The 18,299-nt window shown below is 40.8% G+C and overlaps 1 protein-coding gene across 1 annotated transcript in view; it reads left to right on the forward strand.

The window, feature by feature from the left end:
* The window catches only part of LOC122753927 (cadherin-related family member 3-like), a 102,687-nt gene that overhangs the window by 52,682 nt on the left and 31,706 nt on the right, over nucleotides 1-18,299 (forward strand). Inside the window, exons 6-10 of the mRNA XM_044001746.1 lie at nucleotides 3,702-3,809; nucleotides 4,321-4,517; nucleotides 8,225-8,402; nucleotides 11,364-11,526; nucleotides 15,544-15,646. Of these exons, the coding sequence (XP_043857681.1) occupies nucleotides 3,702-3,809; nucleotides 4,321-4,517; nucleotides 8,225-8,402; nucleotides 11,364-11,526; nucleotides 15,544-15,646 (749 nt within the window). The remainder of the gene's footprint in view (nucleotides 1-3,701; nucleotides 3,810-4,320; nucleotides 4,518-8,224; nucleotides 8,403-11,363; nucleotides 11,527-15,543; nucleotides 15,647-18,299) is intronic.

An 18,299-nucleotide genomic window follows, 5' to 3' on the forward strand; every position in this document is an offset into this window, starting at 1 on the left:
AGCATGGCGCTAAGGGAAGGAAGCTGGACTTGAGAGTTAGGAAGAACTGAGTAAAAATTCCATCTGTGATACTACTAGTTGTGTGACCATAGGCAAGTCATTTGATCTATCTGAGGCTCAGTTAGAAGATGAACATCATAGATTTAGAGCTTGAAGGAATCTCAGAAGTCATTTAATAAAATCCTCCCATTTAACATGAAGATCAGAAAGGTTAATTGACTTTCCTAAGGTAGCAAAGCCACCTTAGAGATTTGAACTACTGATAATTAACCAATCAACAAGCATCTATTTTGTGCTTTATTATGTGCCAGGAACTGTGCTTAGTGGTAGAAATAATAGAAATGTAAAAAAAGCCCTTGCCTTCAAGAAGCTTACACTGTATCATTTACCTCATGGGCTTGGTTTGAGCCTCAAACAAGATAATATTATATATATATATATATATATATATATATATATATATATATAGATAGATAGATAGATAGATAGATAGAGAGAGAGAGAGAGAGAGAGAGAGAGAGAGAGAGAGATAGCTTTGAGAACTTTAAAGGCTAGACAAATGTCATTTCTTGGTAATCATTTTATTTTGGGAAAACCTTTGAAATCCTGCAGAATGAGATCTTTTTCTAGATAATCTTGAGAAAAAACATGATTCTGGGCTGAAATATCAGAGTACTTTGGGTTTAACTTAGAGTGTAATTAGCTAGATACTAGGCAACTAGGTGCTCAGTGGATGGAGTCCTGGGTCTGAAGTCAAGAGGACCTGAGTTCAAATAGAGTCTAGATACTTTCTAGGTGTGTAACCCTGGGCAAATCATTTAACCTCTTGTCTTAATCCACTGGAGAAAGAAATGACAAACCACTCTGTACTTCTGTCTTTTTTTTTTTTGTGGGGCAATGAGGGTTAAGTGATTTGCCCAGGGTCACACAGCTAGTAAGTGTCAAGTTTCTGAGGCCGGATTTGAACTTAGGTCCTCCTGAATCCAGGGCTGGTGCTCTATCCACTGCGCCATCTAGCTGCCCCCTCCCCCACTCTGTGCTTCTGCCAAGAAAAACCCTATAGATGGTTTAGTCTACTTGGTCATAAAGAGTCATATACTTCTGAACAATAACAATATCTCAATACTCTATATAAAATTATTTATTTCTTCTTTATTTAATTAAAAAATTCTGTTTAATGAAACCCTTCCCCCAAAATAGAAAAAAGGAATACTTCCATATACAAAGTAGAACAGAAAAAGATTAAATTTGAAAACACAAATCTCACATATATATATATATATATACTATATATTGCTTAAAAAGTATAGAACTGCTCATTGATTTGAATTCAACATATAACTTTCAAAGTTGTTCTGCTTATCTGTTTCCTTTTATACTTTCTTTAGTTCTTGTTTGCTTGTGTGTGTGTGTGTGTGTGTGTATGTGTGTGTGTATGTGTGCGTGTATGTGTGCGTGTATGTGTGTGTATGTGTGTGTGTATGTGTGTGTATGTGTGTGTATGTGTGTGTGTATGTGTGTGTGTATGTGTGTGTGTGTGTGTGTGTGTGTGTGTGTGTGTGTGTGTGTGTGTGTGTGTGAAATGCATCAGTGACTCTCCCTCTTTTTTCCCCTTGGGTGATCCTCTCGACATACCCCTCCCCAACCAAACACTGAAAAAACCCACAATCATTGTCACAAATTGGCATAGCTGAGCAAATCCAAACATTCATCATGTCCAAAAAGCATGTCTCATTCTGCACCTTGTGTCCATCATTCTTCTAGAAGGGGGTGGGATGGGTGAGAGCGTTTTGTGCCTATCAAATTAGACTGAGAAATAAGCAAGGTTTGGCGTTTTGCTGTTTTGTTTCTTTTTTAAATTTGCTCTGAATTATCCAGATTTGCTGTCTAAATCAATACAATTATCCAGATAATTGCTGAGCTTGTCCCTTTCCTTGGCTCTTGCAGATAGAATCATGTTTCCTGGGAAACAGCCTAGCCACCAAACCTTGCACCTGGGAGCTGAGGGGAGAGGCCAATACAATCAGCAGTATCAGCTATGCATAGTTCCTCATGTTAATGAGCCAAACAGTAATCTTCTTATTAGGAAACATCCAGCTTCCTCATAGCCTGCAACGCTCATCCTCCAAATCCATAGCCGTCTCTGCTGAAATAGAATCCCATTAATCATCCCTCCCTTTGGCTCTCTCTCCCTAATCGTTACACTATTTAGAGGAGTTACCGAAACCAAATCCTTTGCTCTTGTCAATCAGTTTTCAATATTGAAAAGTCTGGGCTTGGAGGACTAATGGCTGGAGGATTGATTCTTTAAAAAAATACCTAGCTTAGTGCCACAGTAGGGAATGGTGTGGGCCAGTGGCAAGAGAGCTGGATTTGACTTCTGATGACTCAGGTTCAAATCTTGACTTTGTGGCTTACACCTCTCTGACCTTATTTTACCTCCCTGGGCTTCAGTTTCCTTAGAGGTAATATGAGGGCATTGGACAAAAGAGTTGGATTTGGACTCAAAGGACCCAAGTTATAATTATGGCTCTGCCATTTATTCTCTGTGAGATATTGGTCAAGTCACCTTATTTCTGGTCCTTGATTTCCTCAGCTGCAAGATAAGAATTGGGTTAGATGATCGCCAAGCTCCTTTCTTGATCTTAGCCTATGAATCTGGGAAAAGTTCTGATTGAGAAGGAAGGAAAGGAGCATTTAAAGCATGCCTATTCTGTGCCAGGTGCTGTGCTGAGCACTTTGCATTTGGTATTTCATTTGATTCTCTCAACAATCCTGAGAGGAAGCTACTATTATCATTCCCATTTTATAGATGAGGAACCTGAGGCAAAAAGAGGATGTGACTTGTCTAGGTTAAGAGGGTTAGTGACTTGCACAGCTAGTAAGCATCTGAGGGCATGTTTGAATTCAGGTCTTCCTGACTCCAGACCCAGTACTCTACTCACAGGACCACCCAGCTGGCCTCTGCCTCTTAGGATTTTGAGTGGAAAGGCAACTAAAATAGTATTCTGTTAACCTTCCCCATGGTACAGGTCAAAGGACTGTAGATTTCAGTTTGAAAGAGACCTTGGAGGGGGGCGGCTAGGTGGTGCAGTGGATAAAGCACTGGCCCTGGATTGAGGAATACCTGAGTTCAAATCCGGCCTCAGACACTTGACACTTACTAGCTGTGTGACCCTGGGCAAGTCACTTAACCCCCATTGCCCCGCAAAAAAAAAAAAAAAAAAAAAAAAAAAAGAAAGAGACCTTGGAGGTCATAGAGATGCATCTGTGCCAGAAAAGGGGTTGACAATCCCCCATGACTTCTGCCCTGGCACTCTGGGACTTGGGAAAAGTATACTACTGAGATAGGAGTGTGGGCATCCAAGCCCCTGGGGATAGATATTCCCCAGACTCATCGAGGCAGACTAGTATGAAGGCTGTTAGATGTTGGCATCCTGAGCCATGCTTCATTTATTCCTTGCTAGTGAACACCCTGGTGTGCCTTTATGCTCAATTGATTTGACTACACAGAGCAATGCTCAATTCAAACATGCAGTATCAGCAATGTGTTTGGATGAGTTTTTGATGGATTTGACCAATTCTGTCTGACTGGTGAATTTGGTCGGAACAGCTGGACCAATTTTGTGTGCAGGCCCAGCTTAGAGCATTTCTGCATCCCCAAGTGCTCTCTCCCATTGCTTTCATTTGTTTGTTTTTAGCTATTCACTGATTATTAAAGTGGCTGACCCTGGAGGACTTTTTGTCATGGGAAACATCAACATCTTTCTAATCAATGTAAACAATAAGGCCCCTATTCTCACCTGCAGGTAAGGAAATGAAATATGTCATTTTACTTCAGCCATGACAATGAAATATGCAACTCAGATAAAGTTCATTATTAAACTTTTTGCATTCTTAAAGCTTTGGTGGTGGGCGTGGGGAGGAAATAAACATAAAATTCCAATCCCCTCCTAAAAAACCCCTAATTGTTAAAACTTTTTTCCCAGAGGTAGGAAAAACACCTAGGATATAAGATCCCCATATGGAAATGATTTTATTGAAAGTAAAAGATTTAAAGAGAGAAGTGCTTTTGATATTGTACTGGAAGGGTGTCATATATACTGAATGCATTGCCAATGCAATACATCCTTCAATTCATTGGCCAGAGTTGCCCTCTCTGCCCCAAAGGAGGAAACCCACATTCACTGTCATTACCAAAGAGCTTATAAAACCATCCTGAAGGTCAAGAATTTGAAGTGCCAGACCTTTACTTTAGAGGAAAGAGAAAAGAAATGCACTTTGTCCAATGCCGCTCTTATATTCTTTTCTTTAAATAAGTTTATTTAACATCAAAGAAGCAGTCCTGACTCCTATCCTGTTGAACTCAACCACGGCTACAGAAGTCAGTATCACACTTGATGAAGAAATTCCACTGGGGAAAACTGTGGGTGTGTGCCGAGCTACTGATGAAGACCAGATGGGACGTCTTACCTTTGCATTGGACCCAGGGAATAGATACTTTGCTATTGACAAAGGTGGGGCAGCCACTGGTCTTGGGTCTTGGAAGCAGTGGGGTCCAGGGAATTGGATGTACAGTCTGAAGACCTGTTTTCGAATGCTGGTTTTTCTACTCCCTATCTGTGTGACCTTGAGCAAGTCAGTTAATTTCTCATGACCTCATTTCCTTATATGTCAAATCAGATGGTCGGACTAGGTGGTCTCTAAGGACCCTTCTGGTTCTAAAATTTAAGTATTGATTCCTGATAGTTGGTGCTTGGTAAACTCTGCAGCTGCTACCAAAATCAAGAAACAAACATTTATTTATTTATTTATTTGCTTGCTTATCTATCTATCTATCTATCTATCTATCTATCTATCTATCTATCTATCTACCTATTTATGGGCAGGGCAAGGAGGGTTAAGTGACTTGCCCAGGGTCACACAGCTAGTAAGTGTCAAGTGTCTGAGGCCGGATTTGAACTCAGGTCCTCCTGAATCCAAGGCTGGTGCTTTATCCACTGCGCCACCTAGCTGCCCTTCAACAAACATTTATTAAGTGTTTGCCATATGCCAGACACTGTTCTAATGGGTGGACAAAGAAGAAGCAAAACTAGTCCCTGTCCTCAGGGAGCTTACAATCGAATGATTCCAGTTCAGGATGAAGAGAACTCTAAGAAATTTTGGTTTCAATGAAATTCAACATAGTTTCCCGCAAGCTTGTTGCATTCCTGGAAACTCTCAACTGGTGTTCCCAGACCCATGCTACCAATGTAACTGTGTTGACAGCCTACAGTGAGTCAAAGTGACCAAATCATTCCATTTCATGGTACTGTCATAGTGGGTCAGCATCAGAAATGGGTATGATTTTATCAGTGGAAATGCTGTTAAAAATGATGCATTACCATCTCCTTTGCTCCTGCATCCTGAGGTCCATGGTGTCTTCTCCTCTACCTTGGAGCTGGAACCTTTTTTGTGTGTTGTCTTCCCCATCAGAATACGAGTTCCTGGAGAAAAGGGATTATTTTAGTTTTCTGTTTGAATCTCTAGCACTTAACACAGGACTTTGCACATAAGAAGCAGTTAATAAATGCTTTTTTCCTTCATTCACTTGGCATCTTCCTTCTGTCTCTCTTCTCTTTGTTTCTCCCCTCCATGTCTTCCCTTCTCCTTCTCCCCTTCTCTCTTCTTCTTCTTCTTTTTTTTCATTGTTTCTGTCTTTTTTTTTTTTTTTTTTTTGGTGAGGCAATTAGGGTTAAGTGAGTTGCCCAGGGTCACACAGCTAGTAAATGTCAAGTGTCTGAGGTCGGATTTGAACTCTGGTCCTCCTGAATACAGGGCCGGTGCTTTATCCACTGTGCCACCTAGCTGCTCCTGCCCCCTCTCTCTTCTAATCCCACTTCCCACTTCTTTTGCTTTCTCTATGTAGGGAAAAAATCTTGAAGACTTTGAAATTTCTTTCCGATGCCTCACAATAAAGACCTAGAATTAGGACAGCCTTTTCAATAACTTTGAATGTACAAGGAAGGTGAAATCAAAATGTGAAACACTGAGTCAGATGATTTACCTTAAGAAATGGTTATGGGGGGTTGGGTGGAGCTGGGGGCCTGAATGATTCACCCACAGTTCATTTAATGTTTGAATTCACTAGGTAAATGCTTAGCTTTCTATTAAAGTTTATCCATAGATGAAACCAAATAATTCTATGGAATTATTTCTAGTAGGATATGAAAACATTGAAATAGTACCTACAGCTCTTTACCAAAAAATGTTTTATGTTTCACATTTTGACAGCAACATGGCTCAGTGGAAAGGGTGCTGGACCTGGAGACAGGAAGACTCATCTTGCTGAGTTCAAATCTGGCATCAGATATTTACTAGCTGTTTGACCCTGGGCAAGTCACTTAACCCTGTTTGCCTCAGTTTCTTCATCTGTCAAATGAGCTGGTGAAAGAAATGGCAAACCACTCCAATGTTTCTGCCAAGGAAATCTCAAATGATATCACTAAGAATGGGACATGACTAAACAACAACTTTCCATTTACTACTTCTGTCACAAAAGCTAGTAGGATCATCCAGTGCCTTTTTGGAGTCAATAGTTGTTCATCAATCTTATAAAATATATTGTAGGCTTCAATCAATCAATTAACAGAAATTCTCTGGTCTCCACTGTCTGAGGGCCAAGTCTATTACATACCATCTCTCCCCCAAGGTTCTCTAGTACAGTTAAGGAAGTTGGGAGGTATCTAGTTTCTGCCATTGGATCAAATGAACACCAGAGCATTCCTCCAACTTAGGGTCCTGTGCCCTAGTTCCATTTAACCACTTAACAGTTAGATTAGTCTTTAATGGGAATATTTATTGCAAAAGTATAACACATTTACATAATTGCACATGTAGAATCCATCTCTGATTGCTTACTGCCTCAGAGAGGGAAGAGGGGAGGGAGGGAAGGAGGTATAAAATTTGGAACTCAAAACTATAAATAAAAATGTTTATTATTTTTAAAAATAGCATAATACAAATATATAAGCACCCCACTCCCACACACATCTGGGGCATAACCCCCATCTCTAAACCCTCCTCCAGTTTCTGCAGATGAGAAGTAGATTGAGTTAGCAGCTTAAACATGTATCTACCTAGAATTAGCCCCACCAGTTCCAAGTCTAAAGTCATGCTGGGTTTGTGTCCTGGACCCTGATTTCTAAAGGGTTTCCTGCTGGTCGAGTAGCAACGTCTAGTCTGAAATTCTGGTTTCAAGGTCTTTATGGTTCCAGCTATAGGGCACAGGACTCCATCCCCTCCACCTAGAACTGAAAAAGACAAATGGAACAATATCAAAACCCCAAGTCTGTTATTACTTGGGGTCACAGTTCTTAACGGGCAGTAAAACTTCCTTCAGCTCTTCCATAGTTATTAAATTAAGTGAATGAGATGTTTATTCCTGGATGCTACTGAGGGGGAGAGAGTGAGCAAGGAAAGGAGAGAGAGAGAGACAGAGAGAGAGACAGAGACACACACACAGAGATAGAGAGACAGACAGAAATAGAGAGAAAGACAGACAGATAGAGACAGAGAGACAGAGAGACAGGGAGACAGAGACACACAGAGACAGAGGCAGAGAGACAGAGACAAACAGAGAGAGGCACACAGAGAGATACAGAGAGAGACAGAGAAGACAGAGAGACAGGGACAGAGACAGACAGAGACACAGAGACACACAGAGACAGAGAGACAGCAACAGAGACAACAAGACAGAGACAGGCAGAGACAGAGACAGAGACTCAGTCTGGTAGTTTCGATGATTCAGTCAACCAATGGAAAAAGGCTTCTCCCATCTGGTGAGAAGGCATTCTCTTTTTTTTTTTTTTTTTTTTTTTTTTTTAGTGAGGCAATGGGGGTTAAGTGACTTGCCCAGGGTCATACAGCTAGTAAGTGTTAAGTGTCTGAGGCCGGATATGAACTCAGGTCCTCCTGACTCCAGGGCCGGTGCTCTATCCACTGCGCCACCTAGCTGCCCCATGAGAAGGCATTCTCACCATCCCACATGGTAGGTGAATGCAGAATGAAGCAGGTTCTTGGCTTTTCCTATTTGGATGCCTCTATCTTAGGTGACCTTGGCATGCACCAAAGTCCTATTATATTCCTTTATACTAGATTTTTCTTGAAAGATTATCCAGGACTTTTGTGATGATATTTTGAGACCCATCATTGTTGTTTGTAATGAAATGTCTTGATATTCCAGAGGTAGGAACTGTGATGATGGCTAACCGTCTGGATCTGGAGGAGGCTGACTTTGTGAGTGTTCAGTCCTTTACCATTAAGGCATGTGATGAAGACCAGCAGTGTGCAGCTATTCCTGTGAGAGCAGACATTCATGGGATCAATGATAACCCACCATTCTGTGATAAGTATTTGTACAGGTGAGTTTAGGGCCAGTGGGGGAGAGGGAGCAGAGGGGGAAAAAAAGACTCAGAAGTCAATCAGGTACCTACTGGGTGTGTCAAGTTTCTTGACTATTGCCTGTAAATTCTCTAATTCTCCAGTTAGTGCCATTCCAGCACACCCAGAATTTAAAAGAGGGTCCCCTAGACCAGCTTCCCTCATTCTGGCCTCCCCCGGCTCCCTACCCTGCCTCTAAGGTAGATACATATTCTCCCTCATTTCTTAATGAGTTCAGTGCATGATTTACCGTCTTTCTCTCCATTCTAACTCTTCTCATTCTAGGGAGGCTTCACCATACTTACTGGTATTCCTTCAAAAGCCCTAAGTTTCTATTTCCTCACTCTTAGCAGTTCTCATGGTTCAGTCTTCCATTTCACTTCAGCTACACAGAGACTGTCATACCCTTGATCTGGGCAACACCCATCAGTGTTCCATTTCCATCTACCAGAATTCTGAATTTCCTTTATTTTATCATTACATTTTATCCTGTCATTTTTCCCTCTGCCTCACTTTTCCAAGCCTCCATGACAACTAATCCCTCCTTCTTCTTTTTTTTTTTTATTAGTGAGGCAATTGGGGTTAAGTGACGTGTCCAGGGTCACACAGCTAGTAAGTGTTAAGCGTCTGAGGCCAGATTTGAACTCAGGAACTCCTGACTCCAGGGCCGGTGCTCTATCCACTGTGCCACCTAGCTGCCCCCCTCCTTCTTTACTATTTTCTCAGGCCATCACCATGGCTCTGGTTATACTCTGCTCTCTTCCCTATCTTGATCCTTTTTTTCAACATTATACTACGCTCTACATGTTTTTTTTTTTGTTGTTGTTGTTTTTGTTTTATTGCAGGGGCAATGGGGATTAAATGACTTGCCCAGGGTCGCACATCTAGTAAGTGTTAAGTGTCTGAGGCCAGATTTGAACTCAGGTCCTCCTGAATCCTGGTGCTTTATCCACTGCACCACCTAGCTTCCCCCTATGCTATACTCTTTTTTTTGGTTGTTGTTTTGTTTTTTTGGTGAGGCAATTGGGGTTAAGTGACTTGCCCAGGGTCACACAGCTAGTAAGTGTTAAGTGTCTGAGGCCGGATTTGAACTCAGGTCCTCCTGAGTCCAGGGCCGGTGCTCTATCCACTGCACCACCTAGCTGCCCCTCATAGTATTCTATGTGCAAGGGACAATGAGAATTTAAATGACTTGCCCATGGTCATGGCAGCTCTATTGTGTCAGCGGCAAGACCCAAACCCATGTCTTACTGACTTTTCTTTATTCAATGTATTACATGGATATTTTAAGTTAGGAGTACTCATTGCTTTGTATATCTCATACTTTGTTTCCTATTGCAAAGACTTGTTAATCCAATTATTTATCAGATGAACAAGGAGGATGTGGAGGCTTAATGCAGATCTGAGGTCTACAAGTCATCTGAGGTAGATGAGCAGAGACTTTCTACTACCTTGAACAATTCTTCACATCTTAAGCAAGTTCTTCTAAAGGGAAATCTTGAAACCTAATACCCCAATTAAGCATTTCTCGGAAGGATTTAGGGTGTCTAAGGAATGTAAAGCTTATTGGATCAGGTGTTGGAGGAGCTGGACTTGAAATACAGTGTTGTGTGACCTTGGGCAAGTCTTTTCTCTTTGTCAGGTCTGATCCATAAATGAAGGGGTTGTTTTAGATGACCTTTGAGGGCCCATCTATCTCTAAATCTGTGATCTTGCTATAGTTTCATTTTCTTTTTTCTTTTCTTTTTGTGAGTAAATTGGGGTTAAGTGACTTGCCCAGGGTCACACAGCTAGTAAGTGTCTAGTGAAGTGTCTGAAGCCAGATTTTTACTCAGGTCCTCCTGAATCCAGGGCTGGTGTTCTATCCATTGCGCCACCTAACTGTTCCTTCATTTTCTTTTAGGAAACATTTTCCTAGGAGCTTTTTGATTACACACCAGCAGAACAGAGGCTTCTTGAAAGCAGGAGTTGTTTCATTCTTACTTTCATACCCTAAGCATTTAGCACACATTACCTTGTATATAGTTGACTCTTAATAAAAGTGTGCTGAATTGTTAAATTGAATTTTTGGTCTCTATGAACTATTACAAGGGAAGAGACTGACTATAGAAGGCTATATTATACCATTATGATAATTTATATATACTAAAATACTTAAATGGATCTGTGATTTCATTGATGCGAATGCCTCCCAATGATTTAAATGAAGTCACCAATTTAATAAATTGTTTATTAAATTATTGATTTAAATGAAATACTAAAAATCTTAGTAAATCATTGCTTATCCATGTCTGCCCATTCTGTGGGACTCATTCATGCTCTACATAATTTTACTATACTGGTCTACCCAACATACTAGACATTTTCTCCTCTCTCTCTCTCTCTCTCTCTCTCTCTCTCTCTCTCTCTCTCTCTCATTACAGGGTTACTAGTAGAGTACTTGGGATTTCTACCTTTCATCCTCTGCTCTCATCATGATACCAGCCCATCTTTTTAGTCATATATTTCCTTCATAACATATTAGAGTCCTGTTTTTTGAAGTTCTTTATTGGATACATATTTTAATCATTACCTGGGACTCCCAGTGTTTATTATTAAGCATTGGATATACAAAGAAGAAAAAAGTTGCATACTCCTTTCCCTCAAGTACTTTATAGTCCAAATAAGGGGCAATGTCGTTTTTAATTGTATGATTATGGCCATAAGCTTATTTCTTCTGAAATGATCTCTTTTGGGTTTATTGATTTATTTTAAATCAGTAGAATATAAACACCTGGAGGGCAGGGACTGTTTCATTCACTGTCATACAACATGCTTTTTCATTGTCCTATGGGAAATAGGAATTTTTACTTCTGAGTATGGTGTTGGATTGATGGAGACTTATGAAAATTTCTGTAGTTTTAACGAATGTTAATTTTGAAGGTGTGTCTCTATTTTTGAAGGTATAGAGGCATTGAGGTGATTGCAAATAAAACAGTTGTTGCTAAACTGGTGTGTCATGATCTTGACAAGTCTCCTGATGTGCTTCAGTACACTCCTAATAGTGGACCACTTGGTGAGGGAGAGTTATTCGAACAAGTACCAGACTTTGACAATGTCATATGGGTGAGTATCACTTACCAGAGAGGCCAGTGTGGCATAGGGAGAAGAAAGCCTAATTGGGCCTCAGAGAACTTGCATTCCAATCTTGACTTGACCTTTTATAAACTATGATTTTGGGATGTGTGGGGTGATAAGAGAGGACTAGCACCTCTGGTGAAGAGGTGGGGATGCTCACCCACCTTTGCTGTCTACCTGTCACCCAACTCTCACTTGTGGCTCTGAGAAGCTGTAGTATGTGTAGCAGCTGCATGCCAGTGAAACTGTTTTGGTAGATGGGCTGAACCAGGTTGAAAATAGCTGACAGGGGCAGCTAGGTGGCGCAGTGGATAGAGCACCGGCCCCGGATTCAGGAGTACCTGAGTTCAAATCCAGCCTCAGACATTTGACACTTACTAGCTGTATGACCCTGGGCAAGTCACTTAACCCCCATTGCCCCTCAAAAAAACCCCACCAAAACAAACAAACAAACAAAAAGAAAATAGCTGACAGATCTCAGACCCGTTGGTGAGTTAGGGGGATGCCTACTCCAAGCATGTGAAGACTTCTCTTGGCTGACTGGGTGGATAAGAACAATTTTCTGCATGGCATGAAGGCAGCTGAAGCAGGTACTGTGGAGTACTTAGAGCTTAGGAGGACATCAAAGATGCCAAGGTCATCCACTGCATCGCAGGCCATTGCCAGTCATCTTGACTTGGGTCTTGCCACTAGGTTTTGATGACTCTGGAAAGAGAGCGTGAGGATGATGACTTCCAGCAACTTTGACTCATTTTAATCCAACTCAGGGGTGAGTAAAAACTTCGCTCCTAGTGATGTCATTGGGCTGCTTTGAAATTGTTCTTTTGTTGTTGTTTGTCCTTAATTCCCGAAGAGGGCCATGATCTCGGGCTGAGATCATGACTTGTAGTGAGTTGGATCTAAGTGATGGAGGGCTACACAAGGTCACCAAACTCACAGTCTCCTCCAGAACCACCTGGCTCCAGTGGTGAGATATATATCAGGATGACTGGAGATGGCCCCGCACGTATAAGGCAATTGGGGTTAAATGACTTGCCCAGGGTCACACAAATAGTCAGTGTCTGAGGTAAGATTTGAACTTAGATCCTCCCAACTTCAGGGCCAGTGCTCCATCCACTGCGTCATCTAGTTGCCCCCTTCTTTGAAACGAAGGACAAACAGCAACTTTAGATAATTCACCTAACTTTTCTGGGCCTTGTAACATGAGGGGAGTGCACAATTTACCCCAAGGTCATCCAGGTCTAAATCTATGATCCTATGAATATATCATCTGCATTAAATCTAAGTCCTGCCCTTTGCCAGTAGGCATTTGGAAGACAAAACTCCTAGCTCCTTAAATGACTGTAAAGTTAATTACTCAGTCAATGTCTCTATGTCTACCTTAATTTTCTTCTTTATAAAATGAGAATAATAGATTCTACCCCCTAATTAATTCAGGAAAAGGAACTGGAGACCATGAAATAGCTTGATTTCCTGAGGGATAAGCTCTGCATTACAGCCAGGACAATGGAGGCTAGTTTTCCTAGTACTGGGAACTACCAACTTGTCAATCTCTTCCCAAGCCCTAAACCTACATCTTCTGGCCTTTCTATTGATAGAGGATCCATGCTGAGGGTAATGAAAGTGCTTAATTGTTCTTTAACTAGCTGGGGATCTTCCTCTGAAGATATGCCATCCTTCTGCCACCCAGTCACTGATTGTTTTTCCTTTTTGTTGAAAGTCCTAATTCCTGATTGCTTGGAGTAACTTTTCCTTACCCCCAAACACTGGGGAGCTAGCCTCATTTGTTATTAATTAGGGCTGAGGAGAGTCATTGATTAACTTTCTCACACTAGGCCAAACCCCTAAGTACCTTAATAGATTTAGAATGCCAAGAGTTGAGCTTTCACCAACTTCTTGCATTTTAGAAACATATACCCCACAATGAGGGAAGTAGAAAGAGGATTGGATCATAGGATTATAGAGTTGAATTAGAAGGGATCTCAGAAACCTTTGGTCCAACCCTCTTGCTTTAAAGTCCAAGAAACTGAGGCCCATGGAAGTTAAATGACTTGCCCAAGGTCACACAGATATAAACACCAAAGGTGGGATTTAAATCCAGGTTTTCTGACACTGATTTGTTCATCACAAATGCACAAGTCTAGAGATCTGGGTTCTCTAGAGCTCTGGGTCTGGTTGTGTCACCTCAGGCAAGGTGCTTCCTATCTTTGGGCTACATTTTCACATCTGAAAAGTGGTGTGGATTGACTAATGGATTTTAAGGTCCCTCCTTCAGCTCCTACTTTCTATGATTCTGATATCTTACTTATCTTATTTGAAAAAAGCCATACAAAATTGTGTCATTTCTTGAATATTACAGTTCTCTTCCTTTTTCTCTTTCTTTCTTTCTTTCTTTTTTGGGAGGCAATTGGGGTTAAGTGACTTGCCCAGTGTCACACAGCTAGTAAGTGTAAAGTGTTTGAGGCCAGATTTGAACTCAGGTCCTCCTGAGTCTAGGGCCGGTGCTCTATCCACTGCATCACCTAGCTGCCCCTCCAGTTCTCTTCCAAACCAAATTTAGGCAAGTTCAGTTATAACACCGATGTTGAGTCCTTATGCATGTGATGTAAAATATTTAGCAAATCATTCAATAATATCCAAACATCCAGATGTTTGTTGACATATAAACATAGCCTGGTTTACTTCTACTAGAACAGGTGCTAATATTCCTGGAATGAATACAACAACATTGGGTTGTATTTGGAGTGTGTGGCACAGCAGTGCACACAGGTGAAATGGAGTTATATCAAGAAATAATTTGCTGCTTCCATTGAATGTGGATTCAAGATGGTACCATCTTACACAAAATGCTTTACATTAGTGGACCTTTTTATAGTAAGTGTCCAGTATATTCATGAGCTTTTTTTTAGGAGGTAGTGGCTTCTGTCCCATTGGATGCCTTCAAATAAAGGATGTATGATCATTTGTCAGGTATATTGTAGCAGAATTCTGTTTTATTGTTTTCATTTCCTGCATAGATGGGCAACTAGATGGATCCTGACGTCCTTTATAACTCTGAAATTTCTGTGATTCATAGGGTCACATTCTGTGATTTTTAATATTCAATTCAATATAATCCAATCTGATTTTTATTTTTTTAAATTGTTTTTTGTTTGTTTTGTGGGGCAATGAGGGTTAAGTGACTTGTCCAGGGTCACACAAATAGTGTCAAGTGTCTGAGGCCAGATTTGAACCCATATCCTCCTGAATCCAGGGCCAGTGATTTATCCACTACACCACCTAGCTACCCCCAATCCAATCTAATTCTAATCAATTTAATTCAATTAAACAGTATCCATTACCTCTAGTGTGTACAAATCACTGTGTAAGGAGAGGCAGCTTGGCGTAGAGACAAAATATCTAACCCTCATTTAGTGCTTTAAGGTTTGCAAAGTGCTTTGCCAAATATCATCTCCTTTGGTCTTTACCCTAATATTGGATGGTGGTTCTTGTTATTATCCCCATCTTATAGAACACTGGTCCTGGAACATGAAGGCATATTAGAGTTCCATCTCTGTCACATATTAGTAGTTGTTTAACCTTTCTTAGTCTCCTTTTCCTCATAAAAAGAATCAATAATGTTTGCATCATTTTTCATCAACTACTTCCCTGGATTGTCTCCTGGGTGGAGTGTTTTTTAAACTTTAAGTAACTATATGGGTGTCTGTTAGTAAACACTGGGCATACAACGATGAAAATTGATATACCTCCTGCCCTGAAGGAATATGCAGTTCAAATAAGGGGGCTGGTAAGACCTTATTAGGTAATTGTGCTAATAAGCTTATTTCTTCTGAAATTATTTTCCTATTGACTTATTAATTTATTTTATTCCAGTAGAGTATAAATGCTTGGAAGGCCAAGGCTATTTTTTTTCATTTGTATCTCTAGGGCCTAGCTAACAGAGTGTCTTGTATATGAATGCTTGTTGAACTGTTGTATTCCTATTATTATGATATCTTCTCCAAGGTGACCAAAGACTTGGATTATGAAAAGCCAGAGACATTTGCAGTGGGTCATACCTATGAGATGATGGTATCTGTCTTTGATGACACCAGGCCCTCCCATACAGGTAAGCTCATCCAAAAGTTATCAAGGGATTTCTAGGTGTCCTCTTGATCAAATGATGTTTAAAGCCTCGGGAACACGACAACTTTTCTCACTATTATCCTGGAATGTCAAAGGTTCATTTAAGTAGAAACAGCATAGGTAGAGGAAATAAGGAGAAAAGGAGCAGTAGAAAAACTCCTTTGGGGGTGGGTCTTCATTACATTAGGGAAACAGTTATGATCATCTCCTTGGACCTCTTAAACTCCCAGAAGAGTTTGGAGGGTTGGAGCAATGCTCTGTATTGGTTGTAGGTTCTCTTGAACTAGGAGTGTCTGAAGAATGGAGGTTCTATGGTTTTGTTGTTGTGTTTTTGTTGTTTTTTGCTATCATACCTGGCTGAATTTCTTCCCATTGTTGACAAAGATTTATTATGTGAAAACATTCATATGATCTGAAAACATCCACATAGACCTAGCTTCTGTTTGCTTGAGCTATTTAAAAAAAATATTATTATTTCAATGTTTTGGCATCAGGAAATTCAGTTATAGTTTGAGGAAAGCATAGCACACCCACCACCAAAGACCAGTACATGAATCTACAGTATGCCACACCCTGGAACATGAGAGTGAATTGCATAAGATGGAATTTAATAGGGAAAAAAAGCAAAATCTCACCTTTGAGTTAAAATAGATTCCGAGAGTACAAAATGGGGGAGGAATGGGTAAACATCATTCATTGGCAAAAAGATCTTCAGGTATTAGAGGATTACAAAGTCAGCATCAGTCAGCAGTGTAATATGGCAGCCTCAAAAAAGTTACCATAAGTTTTGATTGCATCAAGGGTGGGATGGTGTTCAGTACTGGGGAGGTGATAGTCCCACTGCATCCTGCCCTGGTCAGGACACTCTGGAGTATTGTGTTCAGTTCTGGGAGTCACATTTGATGGAGGACATTGAGAAGCTCCAGTGCATTCACAGAGAATGTTCAGAGGAAGGCAATCAAGGTAGTCAAAGGTCTTGTCTTCATGATTTAAAAATATCAGTTGAAGGAATTAGGAATATTTGGCCTGGAGAAGAGAAGCTTGAGGTAGGACATAATGGATGTCTTCAAGCATTTGAAGAGAGTCAGGTACAGGAGAGATCAACTTTGATCAACACAGCCCTAGAGGGTAGAACTACGAGCATTGGGTAGAAGTGGTACAGAGATGGATTTAGGTTTGATGTCAGGAATCACTCTCTAACAACTAAGAATTTTCTACAGTGACATGAGCTGCTACGAGAGGCAGTGGGTTACCCCTCAGTGGAAGTCTTTAAGCAAAGGCTGGTTTGACCACTTGAGAGGCATCATGGTGTAGTGGATAGAGTGGAATCATAAAGACTTGGATTTGAAACCTGCCTTAGACACATTAACTAGATGACCCTGGGCAAAGAAATCACTTCACCTCTCTCAGTTTTCTCAACTTTAAATTGAGGAGTGCGACTCAGTGATCTTAAAGATCCCTTCCAGCTCTAAATGTGCTCTCCTCAATATGGTGGACGGCATCCTTGTCTACAAAGAAGTAGGACTAGATGACCTTTGAGATCCATTCCAACTTGGAGATTTTGTAATTCTCTGATTCTCCCACACCCCTACACATGAAGATTCAGGATCCCTGCCATCTCTCCATGTACCCAGTACCTTTGGCTTCCTCAATTTTGGACTCATGTCTGGCTCATAGAATGCATTTGAGTTTGGCTCTGAATATTCCAATTGTTGGAGCTTGTACCATTTCATTTAAAACACCCATTTCCTACTCTGGCTTTTCAGGAAGGAACTTTTGATCTGGGGCTTCTCATCCTGATGTCATTATCCACGTTCCCTATCTAGCCAACTAGATGATGCCCCTTCAACTCACCTCTCCCACCTCTATCCTCACAAAAACCTTACTTGTTGTACTCAACCCACATCCTCTGTGGCCTCTACAAGCTAACACATTCCCAGCAGCTGCTTATGATGGATGCTTGTAACACAGCACATGTGGTTTATTCTATTTTTATAGGGACGCTAATTAGTTTGGGCTTGCTCTTTATGGATAACATAAAACCCATGCTAAGGCATAATCATTAACAACACCTGCTCTTGGATCACATGAATGGAGTCACTAAAGGAAATATCAAGGTTCTAACATAAATCATTTTTCTCAGTGGATGGATGTGGAATGTCATCATAGTTGTGGTTGATGGGCCTTGGGATGCACTAACCCTAACTGAAATTTATATAGTTCTTTGATGCTTGTAAAGTGCCTTCACCGCATTCGTTCATTGGAGCCTTGTTGGTGACAGTGTGACTATGTGATTGTGGTATAAATCAAAGGTGGGGGGGGGCAGCTAGGTGGCACCATGGATAAAGCACTGGCCCTGGATTCAGGAGGTCCTGAGTTCAAATCCGACCTCAGACACTTGACACTTACTGGCTGTGTGACCTTGGGCAAGTCACTTAACCCTCATTGCCCCACAAAAAAAAAATCAGAGGCAGGATTCTTTACCTTTGTCTCCTGGATCCTTTCTGGATAGTAAGTCTGGACAAGCATATGGATCCCTTCTTGGAATCACATTTTTAAATGCACAAAATAAAATATGGTGAAATGTTATTATTAAAATATTAAAAACAAGCAAGTTGTGTAACCCAATTGAAGAA

This window comes from Dromiciops gliroides, chromosome 1, assembly GCF_019393635.1.
Source record: "Dromiciops gliroides isolate mDroGli1 chromosome 1, mDroGli1.pri, whole genome shotgun sequence".
Taxonomy (NCBI): domain Eukaryota; kingdom Metazoa; phylum Chordata; class Mammalia; order Microbiotheria; family Microbiotheriidae; genus Dromiciops; species Dromiciops gliroides.